At 38.3% G+C, this 19911-nt stretch overlaps 1 protein-coding gene across 5 annotated transcripts in view; it reads left to right on the top strand.

The window, feature by feature from the left end:
• LOC119776469 (tensin-2-like) overlaps positions 1–19911 on the top strand; it is a 57762-nt gene that overhangs the window by 3269 nt on the left and 34582 nt on the right. For 2 of the 5 annotated variants that reach the window (XM_038274877.1, XM_038274876.1), the window contains exons 2-3: positions 7690–7795; positions 7943–7980. In XM_038274877.1, coding sequence (XP_038130805.1) covers positions 7690–7795; positions 7943–7980 — 144 coding nt within the window. Of the gene's footprint in view, positions 1–7689; positions 7796–7942; positions 7981–14116; positions 14218–19911 lie in introns of those variants that run through there. The other 3 variants (XM_038274880.1, XM_038274878.1, XM_038274879.1) reach the window with 3 other exon arrangements.

The following is a 19911-nucleotide window of genomic DNA, read 5'->3' as shown; positions in this document are numbered from 1 at the left end:
ATCAGGATTCTACCACGCTAAGATCTTTACCATGCAGCTATGCGTGGGAAATATTGTCCTCCCTCACAATACAGCTTTTGTCCAGTGAGGGGAGCCAAATCGACCAAAACTGAAAGTTCTTTAGAATAGCTTTAAGGAAAACATGATGCTGCCACCTCCGTGTGTCAGTATGAGTGGGTGTGTAGTTTTAGTTTGTCACCAGACATTGTGTTTTTGTATGCGACTTCCTTTAGGTTTAGGTTGGTGTTATAACAGCCAGTGTCAGTGAGTTCTCCAACTCTATCTATCTATCTATCTGTCTGTCTGTCTGTCTGATCTATCTATCTATCTATCTATCTATCTAGATACATACCGGTATATATATCCTCTGTAAAGAGCATTTTATTGGTAATGAACTAAAAGGTTGACTAAAATTGTTGAAAATTGATAAGATGTGTACATTTTTTAGCAAAATATTTTATTTAATGCTTTATTTATTTATATAGGTTTTAATCCATTTAGCCTTTTCCTTTATGGATTATCACCTCAAATCGCCATCTGAAGTGCAATCTTACTTTTAAGGACAGAGTGTGATCAGATTTATTGTCATTTCGTTTTGATTACTAAACTCATTCTTATTGTTTATCGGAAAAGTTTCAATAAATCTCTTAAAGACTGGACTTACTGTTTAAAGCCCCAAAATCCATTTTTTAAAAGGACTTTCAGATGAATCATCTTTGAACGAGAAATATTAAGGCAAATAGCCAGCTTTAATTTCAACAACTGAATGCAAACTAACTGCTATTTTATGTACCAGTGTGAGGGTCTGAACAACTTCCATTTATCTAACAATCAGCTGCACTACATCAATATGTCCACTAGGGAGCGCCCCTTTCTCTTTCTAAAAGCTGTAAATCAGACAGTCTGTATTGTTGCGTCACAATAGCTGAATTCAATCCTTTAAAATCTAACCAAAGCAATTCAGTTTTTGAACATTTTATTTTTAAAGAATTTAGATCTTATGCCACATGACACAATTATAGTGCTTATTTGTTCTCTTTAAACTGAACTTTAATGTTTAATTTAGCAGAGAAATAGAAATAAAAACAGATGCATAAGAAAAAACATGTTATATGATATTTTATTGCTCAAATAGACCTAGCTTTTTGTTACCGTATTACATTAAATCAGACTAATCTTTTCTTGTTTTAGTTCAAAATAATGACTATTAAATGGCAGAATTAAGTTATACTTTTTAAAAATATGAACCAGCTTTTGTTTGTGTGTTTTGCAGCTCTGCTCACTAATTATCAGTGGGACTGAGATCAGGGGATTGGTTATGGTCATTGCAAAGCGTTGACTTTGTTGCTATTATGTCATTTTCTGTAATATGATAGTATCTTCAAGGTAATTCCTCTTTTAAATGATCAACTTGTGTCCAAAATTTAACTTCTTGGCTGATATTTTGCTTCAATATTTCTACATAATGCTTTCTGCTTATGATGCCAATTATTAAGTGTAATGTTCCAGTCCCTGCTGCAGCAATACATCCACACGACATTATGCTACCATGATGCAAAAATTGAAGCGCAAGTCAGTCATTTCGTTTGTTTTTATATGTGTATTTTCCCTTATTTTGAGCAGATAATACAATCTGATAACGGAATATGATATTTTTTATTTAAAAAAGAAAAGGAAACCTTCATAATCTTAAATCACAGTAAATCAGGTGTTTAATATCTAAACACCTTATTATAAGGGCAAATGAGTTAACTTGTTCGCTGGGAAAGTGTCTCATCTACCTTCTCAAATTATTGGCAAATAATTTTTTTTTTTTGCAGAGCGCCTGCCTATGTTTGAAAAAATGAAGTTTCTGTCCATGAATGCATTTGACAAACTGTGAGTTGGCTGTTAAGCTGTTTTTTCCTTGCTAAGAGAATTTTCCAGACCGCTCAGCACGGCAGCTGTTTCCACTGATGTGACATCAACTTCATGCAGCGTCCTAACCTGCTCTTTTTGTTTTTATTGTTGGGTTTAAAATCCACACACAACATGGGATAATTATGCCCCTTTTTTTAAATTACATGATAAGTGGTTATTCCCATTTGTACATACGGTAGTCCTTTGTAACAAATTATCACCTTAATACTGTGCCCCAAAAAACAGCCTTGTGGAGGTTTGCATTTATTCCTGATGTCTTGGCTTATACCTTCAAATTTTTTGATGTTGATGTTTGATGTTTTGCAAAAACATCCACAGATGTGTGAACATTTATCTGACATGTTATAAATTAATGTATCAGAGGCTCCTTAAGATATTTCAATCTGAAAAACTCACACAGAGAGAAAAGATAATTAGAAGAATTTTATTGATAAGAGTATAGTCTTTGGCGCTCAGACCTCGGCAGGAACATTCATGCTGAATTATGCTTTAACATGCATGAGTAGATGAATGAGAATAGGGATGTTCCCCCCCGGCTTGAAACTGGTGGTGGTTTAATCCGAGCTGGTTGACAAGGTGATCTGCTGAGCAGAATTGTGGGACTAGAAGACTGAGGGAGCTGACGCCGGGGCTTCACTCGGAGACTCGGGATATAGAGGTCCTGCTTGGTGATGCAGGTACTGTGAACTGTCCATGATGAGCAAGCATGAAGCGACAGTGGAGAGGAAAAACTCCCCCTTGGGAAGATACCTCTGGCAGAACCGGGCTCAACATGGTGGTCTTCTGCCGGACCAATGCGATGAGACGAGGGATGGTGACAACTGGGATTAATACTCTCTGATGAGGTTGAGGTGAAGTCGTGTCATGGAGGATGATTCAGCTGCGATGGCGGAGAAGGGGATGGAGGTGGGTGAATTGTTGTCTGAATCGAAATCCGACATTGCGATTGCAGGATAGCGGGCTGGGATGAGGATTTGAAGGAGTTTATAAAGTGAAAGCAGGACGCTGATTGTGCTTCGTGGTGGAGTAGTTCGAAGCTGATTGGCTCGCTTCGGAGACAGATCAGCTTCTGATTGGATGGAGGTAAGCCAGAGTTTCTTCAATTGACCTTCCGCTAGAGCTTCATAATATCTCTTCCTGTGATGGGGGTTAAAGGTCCTGCTCAGGGAGCCAGATTGGCAGTCGGTGGGAGTGGGCTTTGAACTCAGAACCTCTGGGAAATCAGCGCAAAGCCCTAACCACTAGGCGGCCACTCCCCTCAATAACTGTTAGTTATGATCAGGTCAGATTCATGTTTTCTGCAACAAACATTTTAGGTTGGTTTTGATGTGATAACTCCAGTAAGGTAAGATGTGTGCTGTGTGATGCTGTGGGCCTGTTTTGTCTTTCAAAGGCCCTGAGCAATTTTTAGATAGTTTTGAAATTTTTATCAGTTTTTAATTTTTATTTAATTTTAACTTCTGATTTTCAATTTTATTTTAGTTTAGCTACTTTTGTTGATCTTTTTTGAAAATGATTAGTGTTATTGTAGTTTTTATCAACTTAGACATAGTTTTAGTCTGTAATGTAATATGACTTACAAATCAGGGGCAAGACTTTAAAAAAGGAAAATAGAAATAATAAACAAGCAATACTTATGACGTCACTGCCATCTGCCATCTCCTGGTGTAATGCAGGACATTGAAAAAACTGTGAAAACAGCAGCCGGAAAATAGACCTCAAAGTAATGCATTATAATAAAGACAAAAAAGGAAACTAAGCAAATTCCCTCTTAAAATTTAGTTAGTTTGAATTAGTTGTATTACTGTTTTTTTTTTTTTTTATGTATTTCAGTTCACAAAATCATTTTTAATTCTACTTTGTTTTATTTTGTTACTTTTATTTAACAACAATGACCTTGACCCTAAGGAACCCTGTTAAAGAATATCATCATAGACGCTCTGGAAGTTTTATGAAAAAAATCAGGTGAATCATTATTGGGTGTTTTAGCAGATATTGGCCCATGTGTTCACATCAACACATAAATGGGAATGAGAAGACATTGAGGATCAAAAAAATATATGTAGCTTTGAAGTTGTTGCACCCACACAGTGTTGTAAAATTCAGAATACAAAGATTATTTTGGTTAGTTAGAGTCTAACGTAATTCAGGTAAATTATAGTAACCTCCTGCAGTTATCACGTCTGACAGGTACATTACTTGGTGGTCAGTGTGATTCATATATATATATATATATATATATATATATATATATATATATATATATATATATATAAAACCCTACTTTACATTAATTTAACAATTTGTTCATAGACTGCTGTAAAAAATATTTAGCATTTAAGATAAAAACAATTTTGTCTGTCAATATGCTCTATCTAGAACTCCGCAAGTGCAAAAAATTCCGTTTAACCTGGTTCAATTATTTTTTTTTTTTATTGTATTTAATGAACCTTTTGCTATCGAAACAATAATCGGTAGATTAATCAATTATCAAACCTATTTTCTTATGCAAAGTCTACTAGAGAAACTGAAAGCACATTAGCTGTCAAACACACGTGCCTCTTGTATCTATGCAGTGTTTGCTGCTCTAAACTTCTTACACTCTGGCTACCGTGGCACAACCCACCTTCCTGATGTTTCCAGGCCCTTCCTCCCCCGCTGCTCTAGGAAAATTATAATGGTTTCCTGTGCCTCACGTTACGAAAAAAGCCTTAGCCTTGGATAAACATGACCCCACGCCTTTTCACCATGAAAGGTGGCTGTTCAAAACCAGACACAAAATCTGTGGATTATGACTCATTGCCTTTAACCTTTCAGCTCATATACTGCATGAGAAAAAATATGTATAGTTTTTTCTTTGTTATAATTTTGTCATTAAAGTTTAAAGTAGGTAGGATTTTGCTCATTTACTTGGATAAACTATTTCAGCAAGTAATATTACAGGGCCTAAAAATCGTCTAAACTTATTTACATTTTTTTGCGTTAAAACCAACACCTTGTAGTGCCTAGTTGTGAAGAGTGATAAAGCATTTTATATGTCCATCTTTCTAACCAGAACGATCGGCATACGACTGCATTCAGCCGCCGTTTACTCTGACAACCCAAAATAAAACCCAGTACAACCAAAGTAACACACTGTAGTTGGTATCCAGAGGTCAGGAGTTTGGAGTTTATTACAGCTGCTTTATAAAGGTTTGTTAGAGAACGTTAGTGGCAGTAAAAGCAGGAAGAGAAAAGAAGTGCAAATGCTCCTTGAAGATAGTAGTCCAACTGGGATGGTTGGGGATCATTAATAACCCTACTTTACATTAGTTTAACAATTGATTCATAGACTACTGTAAAAATATTTGCTTTTGCACATATTGTTTTATTCTTTCAATACATTAAACATAGGGAAATATGTTATTTTCTGCGCATTTTGCCTGTAATAACACTGAACATTACCACATCCCACTGTCTTCCAGCTGGCAACTACAACACTCTCAAATCAATCAAAATTCAAAAATAATTTATGAATCCTAATAGATCCACAGGTCAGGTGGGAGAATCATTTTACAGGATAGCAAAGACTGGCTAGAAGAATGACATTAGCTAGTAGAATTGCCCTTTGCAGGGAGGTACAAACCCTGCAGGAGAAACAGCAAACACACGAATGAAGGTGCTTGAGTTAAATACGATCTAAACAGTTAAATTGGACTAGTTAAATAAGATCTGAATGTATAATGCAAACACTGTGCTGGTGGAGATTCCCTGTTATCCAAGTCATAGTCATTCCAAGAAAGTTAAAAAACAAGCCACTGGACTTTGTTTTCCAAGTTTGAAGACGTTTCGCTTCGGAAAAAGATGAAAAAGCTTCCCGGATGGGAAGCGAAACGTCTTCAAACTTGGAAAACAAAGTTCAGTGATTTGATTTTTTTTTTACTTTTTTGGAAAACTTAACACTGAATACACAGGGCCGGATTTATCAAGATCCAATTTTGCGTGCAGTAATTTGCGCTCACAAACTGGAATTTTGCGTGAGGGACTTATCCATGGTTTGCGGGGGATTTAACAAGAGCGATTGCGTAACTGGTGGCAGGTGCAAAACTGTTGGAGACACCCTATTTAAATGATGGTTTTGCGCGTTTTGTGGTTTGCGGCAAAGTAGTTTGTAGTTTGTGCAAACTAGTGCATTAAGAAATTTTAATCTTACAGTGACACCCCCACCCCCTCCAAAACCTTTATTCCCTAAGGTGGTATGTGGCTGAATTTCTACTTCACTGCAGTAAAAAAAAAAAAAAAAAAAGTGGGAAGTCGGGGTTCCCCGTCAGGGCGACATGGCATTTAGAACGTCGGACAGCACTTCTGAAAAATGACATTGGGAGATCCCAGATGCAAAAAAGTGCAATGTTGCAAGGAGTTTTGTGATATCTGGTATTGCGTGGGTCCTCCTTGTGGCTGGCTCCAAATCCATTCGGATTTCCCCCAACAGCTCCAAAATGGCAATGCTGGATTAACGATATGTTTTGATGATCGTTTCCTCGTTCATTCCAAAAATATTCACACGGAGTGAAAAAATGCGTTCTCTGCGTCTCCTTGCTTCATTTCGATGTCTCCTTCTTGCGACAATAACCGCTGCCATGTGTGCGCAATTATGCATACAGACCATTTGCACCTTCTTTTGAAACTTGTTAAATATAGAGTCAGATACCGTTAGCAAAATTGCTTTCAGGTTTGATAAATCACTTTGCGAGTGCTAAATTAATATATTTACATGTTCTCCTCCCACAAGACGCACTTTTGCGTGTAAACGCCCCATATTGCATATTCATTGCAGAAAAAGTACTAAATGGATAAGAGGCGCTATTTAGCACGTTTTAAAGACCAAATCCTTTTAGCACGCTGTTGATAGATCAGTTTGTACATTTTTTAGCGTGCGCAGTGAAATAGCTCACGTTTTTATACACGCAAACCTTTGATAGATCCGGCCCACAGTCGCCAGCTTAAGGCATGTCTTTTTCCAGGGCAATCATGGAAGTCATGTTACAAGATGCATGTTTTCAGATTAAAGCATGCATTTGTTTTCAAATGCAGTTAATCAAAACCATTTTTGTTTTTCATTTCACCTTTATGTCTTTTTTGAGAGGCTATCACAAGAAATCCCAGTAAAACCCGTTAGAGTTTAGGACTGTAACATGAGAAAATGTTTAAGGTGTGTGTGTACGTCTGTTAGGTGGTGTATATGAAGCTTTCTACCAGGAGTAAACAGTTGAGTCTTTTTGTGTCAGATGTATGTTTTCCTTTGCCAACTGAAGCTCTTATTTATTTATTTTTACACAGCTGCCAGCATTGTGTTTCCACCTTGTAATGTGGAACAAAAATCTGTGCTCATCATTAGGGAGGAAAAGCTGTTGAGTGTATTCAGTCCCATCCAGGTTCTAGTCACATTCAGCCATAAGGAGATGGTTGGATGTTCCTGGAAACCCCCGTGTGTCCTCCATCATGTGGTCGGCACACAGACTGAGACAGAATCGGAACATTTTATAGACAGTGTGATGTGACAGCTATTCGGTTTCTGCGCTCATGCTGGTGTGCCACTGAAACACATCTGTTCTGACAACAGCAACTCTTGAAACAGTGGGAACCCAAAAGCCAAAGGAGATAAAAAAAAAAGTTATGCTTGTTTCAGTTTGGCATCACAGAGACAATGCTTTCCTTTCTGGAGCAGCGGTATCTTCATGCATGTGTTGTATTGGCGATCAGCTCTGACAGCCCTGTGTGTCTCTGCAGCTCAACAAACCAGCTGGTCACATCTTCACGGTGAAGAGCTTTAAGAAAAGACGGGCATGTGACGTCTGCGAGAAGAACATTGAAGACCCAGGAGCGTTCTGCAAGGGTAAGTCCACAGCTTTTCAGATCAGGTGTATCAGGTCCAATGTCAGGCGTGACCAGCATGGATGCAAGCAGACAAGATCCTCTCAGCAGTCTTCTTTTATGCATCTCAAAGCTGATTCTTCTCTTCTCTTTCTCTCCTTGATTGCAGAGTGCAAGATCGCTGTTCATAAGATGTGCGAAGCAAAGGTATGCCTAAAATATCTAACTTAATTTCACCCAAAGCAAACACCGGAAGCTTTTCTATGCTGAGAAAGAGCTGCTCCTGGGGGGCGATGTTTAAGCAGACATAAACTTTGAACTTTCTCACATTTTTGTCACTTAGCCACCATGAATTTTGAGTGAGGTATTTTTTATTTGATAGCCTGACATAAATCAACACATCATTATTAAAAAGAAGGAAAATTTTATTTATTTATTTTTTAATATATTTTCTATTAATTAATTGATCAAATTTAGAGTTCAATTGCTCTGTATCTGTATGCAAGTAGCCAGTGTAACTCACTACCCTCAGAATTAATTAGTCATAATTACTGTGATTTCTTTCAGATTATTATAAGAAGGGAATCTCAACAACAAAATACAGTTCATACCGTGTCAATATTCTGAATGGTGACAAGCTGTGGTGAAATTCAAATAGTTGCTTTGTCGTCTTTGGTTTTATTGATCTTGTTTTGACATTTTTCAGCAAAATATTAGAATAACTGGGACTGATTTAGTATAAATATGTTTTTTCAGTATGTGAAACATAAAAAGACAAACACACCTTGCTATCATCACATCAGTTAGCATCAGAACGACATTGTTGGTCTCACTGGTAAACTCAGCTTAGAGAAGCAGATTTAGCAGGCAGGACTGTTTAAAACATTCTCAGTTTAATTCTAAAATAGTTTTTTAATCCCAACAGGAAAACAAAAGTTGTAATTGCTATAATTTTGTTGGTTTGTTTGTTTGGATTTTTTTTCAACCACTTGGTTTAGAGGTTAATGTCTTTTAACAGGAAGGATCCTCTGTAGCTGTCTGTCTTGCACCAGATTTCGAGAAGCCTCTGACGGAAGGAGCACTGTTGTGGTTAAAAAATCAGAAGAAAAGGACGCTCACTGTTGTCCATAATTCTTCTGCTGTGAAATTCTCTCCAGTGGTTCTAGAGGAGTTTTTAAAACAGAACCGACCATGATGCAACTTTCCACAGCAGACTTATAAAAGACATGCAGCTTCTTTCTGCAAATAGAAAAGCTTCCTTAAGAAATACAGTCTGCTCTGCCCCTTCTTGTAGACAGCTTCACAGTTGAATTGACTGTCTAAGTGAATGCAGAGGTACTGTACTTTTCCACCCTCTCCACTTCTTCTATCATGATTGTAATGGTATTGGACCTGAAATGTTAGGATCATTGGATCTCATCCCAGCTTTTGTGAGGACGGGAGAAAACTCTCCATCCATTATTGTTAAGGCCAGTAATGTGAAGATTAACCAGGTCAGCTTTCTATGGCCCAGAGTAAAGGGGGACCCTGAACCAACTCTGTCATCTTATACCTAAAAGATTTTTTGTGTTATTAGCTGTGGTGCAAGAATTGCCAAATACTCCTGTATAGGTGCTGAAATATCTTCAGAAAAAAAGAAAAAACTGAGCCAAGGTACAGTTGTGAAAAGTCCAGACTTCTTTTTAATTTCTTTCACTTTGCCCTTGCAGTATTGGGGGAGTACATCTCCTGCTCACATTCCCATAAAAGCCTCACTGTTCAGGCTGCCATCACTGTTTGCTAGTGCTCTTATGGCACTTACATAATTAGGATCAACCAGTATTATTAAAGGAATAGTACACCCAAAACATGATTAGCCTTCATTTTCTACTCACCCCCATGCTGAACAACACTCTGGAGTACTTTTTTGATATCTCAAATGCATCTGGAGATCTGGGAGGCTTCTTGCTGTCTGCTGACATTCAAATAATGGAGGTCTATGGTGACCGAGACAGAAAGGTCCATAAAAGTCCACAAAAAACGTTTCAATATTCCTCCATACTGCTCGTCCAATGTATTCCAAGTGTCCTGAGTGGGTAGCATCCAGAATTTACTCGAAACAAAGTCATTTAGAATGTTTTTAGAGCATAAACAATAGAATGGGTTGAACTAATCAAATGTACAACCAGGAAATGTATTTTTGTTTTAGCTACATTATAGCTGCAAATGTATTTAACAAACTCAATGATATGAGGTTGTTAACTGTTCGGTTTTTGAACTATTTAAACCTTTAGAATAAAACCTTTTTTTTCATCCTCACATCTCAAATAAGTATGATGCTAAAAATAATCTATGAATAAATGAAAACATACAAGAATGGAAAAGATGTTGGAAACCTGTGAGTTTGGACAAAGAGCAGACTGTTTCACTTTAAGATGACATGTTTCCACTATGAGACAAGCACTCCCTCTGTCCACAGCTTATGTCAAAATATTGGGGGCAGCTCCCTGTGCCCTCATGTGACATTAGCTCGGTGTCACTCTCCACTCAGCAGAGCAGATCAAAGGAAAGGAAAATCAGACCTAAGCTCTGACACACAAAAACAGGAACCAAACAATGCTTCAAACACCATCCAGTTCCTTCCCAAACATTTTTTTTTTTTTAAATCAGCATTCGGCCTGGTTTTAGCACTAAGGCTACACCTAAACCTCTGTGGTACCTCTGCGCAATACATAATCTGTTGTCTTAGACACAACAAGCCCTTTAGATCATGTAAAAATGCCAGAAACCCTTAACTAAAGCTTGACAACATATTTGAAATCAGTATCAATAAACGAACTTCCTCCCTTTTTAAACAACCCACATTGCAGTAATAATATCAAGGTGCATTAATTATGCCCTAAATTATGCAGGCTCAATATATACCTGACTCTGGGGTTTTTAACACAGCAGTCTTAATAATTAATTTTTTTTATTGGTTTTATATTAATAAAACAAAAGAAAGTGTGCTGTCTCTCTGGCTCTGCAGAAATTTGCTGACCAAATAGAAATATGGTGCTATTGTTTAGCAAGAGAACTGAATGAGTGGGAACACACCAAGCTTGATGCTGCATGCCGGAGGTCTTCAACAGGGGGTCCGTGTTCCTAGGGGGTCCATGGAGGTTCTGCATGGGGATCGCAAAAGTTCTGGTTTATTAGACTTTTTTTTTATATTCCCCCCTGCAATGTTTTCCACAAATTGAAATGTCTTTAAATATACAGGTGCTGGTCATAAAATTAGAATATCATGAAAAAGTAGATTGATTTCAGTAATTCCATTTAAAAAGTGAAACTTGTATATTATATTCATACATTACATACAAACTCATATATTTCAGATGTTTATTTTGTTTAATTTTGATGATTACAAATGACAACAAATGAAAATCTCAAATTCATCATATCAGAAAATTAGAATATTACTGAAGACCAATAAAAACAAAGGATTTATAGAAATGTTGGCCAACTGAAAAGTATGAACATGAAAAGTATGAGCATGTACAGCACTCAGTATTTAGTTGGGCCTCCTTTGGCCTGTATTACTGCAGCAATGCGGCGTGGCATGGAGTCGATCAGTCTGTGGCACTGCTCAGGTGTTATGATAGCCCAGGTTGCTCTAATAGTGGCTTTTAGCTCTTCTGAATTGTTGGGTCTGGTGTATTGCATCTTCTTCTTCACAATACCCCATAGATTTTCTATGGGGTTAAGGTCAGGAGAGTTTGCTGGCCAATTAAGAACAGGGATACCATGGTCCTTCAACCAGGTACTGGTAGCTTTGGCACTGTGTGCAGGTGCCAAGTCCTGTTGGAAAATGAAATCTGCATCTCCAAAAAGTTGGTCAGCTGCAGGAAGCATGAAGTGCTCTAAAACTTCCTGGTATGTGGCTGCGTTGACCCTGGACCTCAGAAAACACAATGGACCAACACCAGCAGATGACATGGCACCCCAAACCATCACTGACTGTGGAAACTTTACACTGGACTTCAAGCAACGTGGATGAAGTGCCTCTCTTCTTTTCCTCCAGACTCTGGGACCTTGATTTCCAAAGGAAATGCAAAATTTACTTTCATCAGAGAACATGACTTTGGACCACTCACCAGCAGTCCAGTCCTGTTTCTCTTTAGCCCAGGCAAGATGCTTCTGACGCTGTCTGTGGTTCAAGAGTGGCTTGACACAAGGAATGCGACAGCAGAAACCCATGTCTTTCATACGTCTGTGTGTGGTGGTTCTTGAAGCACTCACTCCAGCTGCAGTCCACTCTTTGTGAATCTCCCCCACATTTTTGAATGGGTTTTGTTTCACAATCCTCTCCAGGGTGCGGTTATCTCTCTTGCTTGTACACTTTTTTCGACCACATCTTTTCCTTCCCTTCGCCTCTCTATTAATGTGCTTGGACACTGAGCTCTGTGAACAGCCAGCCTCTTTAGCGATGACCTTTTGTGTCTTGCCCTCCTTGTGCAAGGTGTCGATGGTCGTCTTTTGGACAACTGTCAAGTCAGCAGTCTTCCCCATGATTGTGTAGCCTATAGAACTAGACTGAAAGACCATTTAAAGGCTTTTGCAGGTGGTTTGAGTTAATTAGCTGATTAGAGTGTGGCACCAGGGGCCATCAATTTTGAACCTTTTCACAATATTCTAATTTTCTGATATGATGAATTTGAGATTTTCATTTGTTGTCATTTGTAATCATCAAAATTAAACAAAATAAACATCTGAAATATATGAGTTTGTATGTAATGTATGAATATAATATACAAGTTTCACTTTTTAAATGGAATTACTGAAATCAATCTACTTTTTCATGATATTCTAATTTTATGACCAGCACCTGTACATTAACATGAATTCAACACACTGTAGCAAACAGATAAATGGAGGCAGAAGATGTCTTTCAGTCATCAATGCACACATTCAGCGACACACAGGAGCTCTTTCAAGCTGGGCACCGTTTCATTCACAACACCTGTCCCATCAACCAAGAATCAGAAATACTTTAATAATCCCAGGGAGAAATTACCTTTGTTACATTACTCCATCTGTAATAGAGTGACTGTAGGACCAGTTTGATATAACACAACTTCATACAATATATATAATAAGGGGGTCCCCCCAGCTCCATCTCACCATCAGTTTGGGGGTCCTTGGCCTGGAAAACGTAGAAGACACCTGCTCTAAGCCATAAAGAGAACCTGACACAAATATGGGTGGAAGGTAATTATTGAGAACTTGTTGAATTTTTTTCCTAAGGTTACCGGTCCTTAGAAAGGACATTGAAAGCACCTGGAGTGTGAGCAAAAGTAGATCCAAAAATTTCTCCACACATGGCTTCACGTGACATCAAAACATTACATTCAGAGTCACTTCCTACAGACTTTCTACTTAAAACATTGGTAATTCCCCTGACGGAGGCACTGCTTCTCTCCACAATGTCGCTGCAACACACCCTCTGTATCAAATATTGCCGTGGCATATAAATCATCTCTATCAGTTGCTGTGCTTTGCCAGCATGCATTAAAAAAGATTGCATGTATTATTTCCGTCGCTCTTATGCAATCGATCGCCACGGCAAAAACATTTCTCTGAGGCTGCAGGCGAGCGGGTAGGACGCCGTCACACAGGAGGGTGATCAGTGTGGATAGGAGAAGTCAGAGTGGGGTAAATATAGAAAATGACAGGAGTGCCATAAATGCTTGCTAGTGAGTGATTGTGGGGGTGGGAGGCAGCTGTGTGTGTGTGTTTAATCATTCCCATTTTGGAGGATTCATAAATACAGAGGAACATTAGGTCAAGGGTGGAGACTGATGCCTGCCTCATGACACGCCAACTCTTCCAACATATGCTTCATCTTCTACTTTCACTTTTTAAACATTTCCACCTCACCTTCACTCTTCTTTATTAGATTTGTCTTCTTCTTGGTGTCAAACCTTGGTGGGAAATTCAACAATAACTTTTTAGGATTTCTCACTTAAATTATCTGTCATTATTCCAAATATCCGATTACTCTCCCTGTCCATCTGTCACTTTAGCTTCTGCTTGTCATTTTTACTCCCAGAGCCTCAGGCTGCTTGGAGAGGTCAGCAAACATCAGCGCACTGTACTGGGCAGCTTCTTGTCTGCATGTAGAATACTGAAGTACTTCTGAGTGCATAAGCAAGTAAAAGTACTGGCCCAGCCGATGCGCTCTGCTGTCTCTACGTGTAAGTCAGGGACGCAGTGAGAGGGTTTAATGCTATGTTGCATGCTCTGCCTGCACACTCACATTGTGTGTGTGTCTTATTATGAGGGTGGAAGATGAAGTGAGTTTGTGAGAGAGTGAGCAAAGCGTTTGTGTGCACTAGAGGAGTGAGGGAGGCAGGGTGTTGAACACAGTCCACACACAGGACCGCTCAGAGACAGAGGAAAAGGACTGAAGCTCCTGTAAAAGAGGTAAAACATGCTCTGCTTTGTATTTCAGTTTCTCTCACATGCTGACTGCAGTAGTTTATGTTTTTATCTGCTCTACTTATTTACAGACTTTTTGACTGTTTGCTCCTCTGGTGCATACAATTAGTTTTTTTTTAATGTTTAAGTAGCAGCTAGGGTCTACTACTTTTTCATACTTTGATCAAAACGTTGATTTTATTTGCCCAGAATTAGACAAGTGCAGAATTAAAAGTGCTGCTCCACTGAGCTTTAAAAAACCTACACAGATTTAAATGATTTAACCTCCAGAGTGAATTCTTTACAATGACTTTTTCATGAGACATTTATCATGTAAAGGGTAGAGGACTGGGGCTGAACTCCAAACTGTGGAGGTTTATTTGAATGTTAAATACTAAACTAACATGTTTGATTGCTTTTATATAGATGTTGTCGTTATAGGTCTTTATGTTCCAGTTCATATAATGTGCAGCTTTTCTTATTATTGATTATTTTCATTTTAAACTTTCTGATAAGTGTTTAAACCACAGCCATAAGCAAGTTATTGTTTTGAAATTGTGTTATTTCTGACTCTGAGTAAAATCTATGGCCACTCAGATATCCTATCTACTTATAAATCTGGACATTTACTTCGTCCTGCCATATAGTTGTTTAAAGCTGGCTTTCACTTGGCAGCTGCTCTTCTTATGATTGAGGTTATTACATAAAATTCCAATATATATTCATATAATTAAAATAGAAGGCATAGTGGTACAAGGAGTTTAGATACTACATGGAGGCTTGGTGCTTTCAGGAGCTGCATTCTCTAACCTTTGCAGCCTTTGATGTGTCACCACAGGGAGCCAGGTTAACATGCAGTCCTGTGTCAGCACAGAGTGTCACTCCACATTAGAGGGAAGCAGAAAGAAAAAGGCGATAAGGATCGCAGAAGTGGATATTACGCAGAGTGAAACAAAAATATCCCTTCTGATCAACATCTCTGTGAAATAACGACAGCGGCGGCTTACCAGTCGTTTCATTATTGCTTTTTTTTGTTGTAATAATCCCTGACATGTTGAGCTGCATGCAGATAATTATCATGCTTAATTTGACTTTATAGCTCTCCTCACCCTAGCAACATCTGAGTAATACAGAACACACATCTAGATGCAATCCTCTGAATGTTTACACTGACCCTCTGCTCATCATTTCCTGAGATAAGCTGATTAATATTCCAGGAATTAGGCTGTTCCCTTTTTTTTGTTTAGCAGAGCATTTGAAACATTTAAGCCTTAAAAGATGTCGTCTGGTGCATGGTTTTTGAGTGCTTTTTATGAACATGGGCGTGGTTTTTACTTCACATTTTGACCAAAAAGGGGGCCAACTAAAGACAGTGATGTACTGTAGCCGTGTACCAGTCACATGACTCAGGCTGAAAATTCAATTACAAGTGTTGCCATAATAACAACAAAGTAGGCGAGTGGATTTGTGAGATGAATGACATCCAAATAGACAAACTAAGCTATATAGTCTAAAATAAGCAGCCTTATTAAAAATAGCTGTGTGAGACTCATCAGGCATGTTCAGCTGTTGAAATCTTTCTCCTATTAATGACTCTCTTGTTTTTCTCTCTGTGTTTGCCTCTCTGTTTCCTATTGCATCTATTTTTTTTAAATTAAACTCTACCTTTTCTTTCTATTTGTTCCATAGATTAGATTGCTTTGAGCTCCTGCTCCCTCCTTCATTGGGGCCCGTTTGTTTGTGGCACGCTCTGGCTATGTGTGGCGATACTTATCAGCCGGGTGTTTGTCATCTAATGTTGTTTGCAGAGGGGGGTAGCATGCTTATATCTCATGGTGGGGATGATTTTAGCTGTCATGCTGGAAACTCTGGATGCTGCAATGTACTTGAGAAAAATGGTTTGGGGGGGGTGAAAGGGTTAAATATACAATGAATGTCTAAAGCAGAATGAGGCAATAAAGACAGATGAAATGTATGTACACTTTCTACAAATTTCTCCAGTCACTGCAAAATTTTCCATTGGAGGACTTGAAAATTTTTTTTTTTAAGGGATTTTATTTTAGCTTTTCATGAGTCTATGGAACTTGGAAGGAGCTGCGGTCTTTTTCACTCATAGCGACAGGACGGCTTACTCACTTCTCCCTCTCTCCAGAGAGCAGGTCACACCTTCACTGCTCTGATAGATGCATGCATCACATTTCCTCGCTATTAAAACACAACCCAAAACGGGGCAATCCTCACATGGACTCATACTTTGTTGTGAAGGCTTAGATACTTTAAATAAGTAACTGTAACTTATTAGTGAATCAGATCAATATTTGGGATTATCTTGCTTCCCTAATCTGGTGAGAAAAAAGGGACCAACCAGTTCTTAGAACCTGAAGCTGAGTTTCAGTTTTGACCCAAAGTTATGGGTTTAGTTTTTAACTAAAAAAATAGGGTTGAACAATTAGGGCGTAAAAATTTATAACATATAACCTGGATTTTTGGGGGTTGGGCTGACACATTTATATTTCCATCCAACCATTCATGTTCTAATTCTACTTCTATAGCAGGTGCCTATTTCTGTTGGTCTATAGACAAGAGACACTAACTGGACAGGTTACAGTACAAGATAAATAACGTTCAAACAACTTATATTTTGCCTGTTTTTTGACAAGGTAGCCCTGCTGCCTTGCAGCAAGAATGTTCCGGGTTCGATTCCCTGCCTGGGGTCTTTCTGCAGGGAGTTTGCATGTTCTCCCTGCGCAAGCCTGGGTTCTCTCTGGGTACTTAGTCTTCCTCCCACAGTCCAAAAACATGATTGTTAGGTTAAATGGCTTCTTTAAATTCTCCTTAGGTGTGTGTGATTGGTTGTTTGTCCTGTTTGTCTCTGTGTTGTCCTGCAATGGACTGGCGACCTGTCTGGGGTGTACCCCGCCTCTCGCCCATTGGCTGCTGGAAATAGGCACCAGATTAACCAAATGCAGAGTAAGTAGAAGCAGATATATTAGGCTCACTGGGTTTCTGCTTTATGATCCATTTTGTTGATACTTAAAAAAATCATAATTTCAGTTTCCAAAGTCAGAAACGCTCCACATCTCTGACTTTAAAATTCAGATGTCCCTTAATAAGGGAGACATCAAAACCTGCTATTGATGGACATTATGTCCAACTTAGAGAAGGCTGCAACACAAACATGTTTATTGTCATTTATTGGTGTTTGTACATTGGTAAACAATTTAAAAACACACACCCCAAACACCAGACATAATTTAGATGTCGGTTTTTATGCTAAATCTGGACAGTCTGTCATAGTCTTGATTTTAGTCCAGAAATAGTTGTTGTAAATTAGGCTGTGTTTGGTCGATCTGAATTTGTACCACTTTAGTCCAATAATAGACGTTTTGAAAAGACGTTACAAACCCAGTTTTCAATGTCTTCAACAATCTAAAAAATTACAGCTCTTCAGCTTTATCTTTTCAACCAAATGTAGATGTCATTCGGATGTAAATCATGTCATCTTTCCAATGTCTTTTCAACCAATTCTTGCCCGGTGGGATAGATCTGTACAGCTATACCTAATTAATATGTTGCTACGGTGGTTGAATTAGCCTACAATAGCTAGTTTACTACAATTCTATAAAATGAAAACATTTCTTAAAATAGGAAAAATGTTTTCTTTGAGCTACTTGACCAGTAGAAGAAACTTTTTAAACAATCTAAGCTCAGAATAACTGAGAACATCTGCATTCTTTACAGATTGGGTCTAAATGAATAAAATGTTTATTTCTGGAAGAATGAGGAAACTTAAAGCACTAAGATTTATTCTGTTCCTGAGGGATGGAGCGCTGTCACTGGCATCTTGGTAAATGCTAACTGATGGACAAGACAAACCAAACCAGATGGCCCCTCTCCCATTGGCTCCAGCATGCATTAATGAAGACCCTGAGGCTGACAGAGCTACCAGGCACACAGGCATTACTCTGCATGTATCTTAGTGTGTTTGTGGACCTCTGCAGACTAACTCTTACATCCTGTTGAAAATTGCTTCCTGTTGATGTTGGTGTCCTGCTCCTCCGTTTAAATCCTGCTTTTCCATGGACTTTGCCTAATGTTCACTTTTTTTTTGTATGCAGGGCTGTGTGTTTAAGTTAGTATTTTTACATGGGTACATTTATGTGTTTTGTTTATCTCCCCTTGCTCCTTCCTGAGCCAAGTTTAATTACCATTATTAAACCTGTTAAATTACCCCCATGGCTTGATCATGGTGTTCATTCATTGTCGTTTAAAGCTTTCATAGCACGTGTATTTTCTGCCAATCAGTGCCAAGTAAAATGAAAGTATAAAAATTGAGGTTCTTTGGCTATTAATTAGACAAAAAATAAGTTGAAAAAAGCAGATTTCTTCTTAAAGTTTCTTAAAGTAGTAATAAAAAACCACATAGGCTACGGTATATCTTATTTGACCTTTCACCACCTTCAGTAGTAAAATCTATCTAGTGTCCGTTTGCTTAAAACCAGTAAAAATTGCTGAAGAATCAAGCTTGTAGAATCCTCCAATATCAATTATTGTATTAAGTAACCTTAAAAATTATAAAATAAATTAATCAAATAAAGTTTTGGCCCAATTTTAGTTGCCTCAAAATAAAAATAAAATGACTGTGGTGCTTTTGTGTTTCATTTCTTGAGATCTGAAATTAGGGAAATTTGCATTGATGCTGCACATGCACAGTTGGACCGTCCACCAGGAATGAGAGCTTAAAATCAAGGAAGGTGTGGCTGCAGTGCTGGATGTGCAAGTTCTAACACATAAAGACTGCACAGCTTATGGTCATTTTTTTCACATCACTACTTACTCTAACTAATGGGGAAGAGGGGGAGTTATTACCATTTTTGGATGTCCATGAAAACAAAAACATGGACATGCTGTCCATTCACAGGGGTATCTTTCTGAAGGACTGGTGTGGACATGTCCTCACCAACTTTGACCTGGTGGAGACAGTCCCCAACAATAATTTCTGCTTTATTTCCCCTGTTCCACTCATTTTCTTTAGCCAAATGTAACAGAGGTTGGGTGCAGCTATATCTGTTTTCAGTCCATATTTTTTTCTTCTCTCCCACTGGTCCCATGTCCCGCCTCTCAGTGTGACATCATTGGATCTGCCACTTTGACATCTGATTTGCGGTCGCATTTCACTGCGTACAGAGCAGCTACGTGGTTGGAAGAGACACACAGCAGCACTCAGTGAATATTAACCAGCAGCTACTTTAATGTTTAAGTAAAAGTAAAAAAAATTGCCATCAAGATGCCACTGAAAAATCTGTTTGTTAGACATATGGAGCTTTATCCGCAAAAATGGCAAAGGATTATAAGTATATACAAGTGAGTATTATAATGCAAGAATCTTGAGGAAATCTAGTTTAAATGTTGTGGTCCTCTTAACTATAAAAGCTTGGCCTCTCAGAGGACCATGACAGTTAGACTGCGACCATGACAGTTAGAGGTTGAAATGAACACTTTTTCTTATTGAACAGATACAATCAGACTGCAGAGCTTCTACATATCTTAAAATTTAGTTTCTGGCATCATTATCTTAGTAAATAGGTTCATAAATATTTTTAAACAGACAAGAGAGAACAACTGCAGACTTAAAGGTGAAACAGATTTTGGGATATGGGATACAAGAAAACCATAACACATGCCTTTATGTGCAATATA

The sequence above is a fragment of the Cyprinodon tularosa genome, unplaced genomic scaffold, assembly GCF_016077235.1.
Source record: "Cyprinodon tularosa strain WSP-4 unplaced genomic scaffold, ASM1607723v1 ctg936, whole genome shotgun sequence".
Classification (NCBI taxonomy): domain Eukaryota; kingdom Metazoa; phylum Chordata; class Actinopteri; order Cyprinodontiformes; family Cyprinodontidae; genus Cyprinodon; species Cyprinodon tularosa.
The sequence above is the reverse complement of the archived record's forward strand: the minus strand, read 5'-3'. Positions and strand labels throughout refer to the sequence as shown.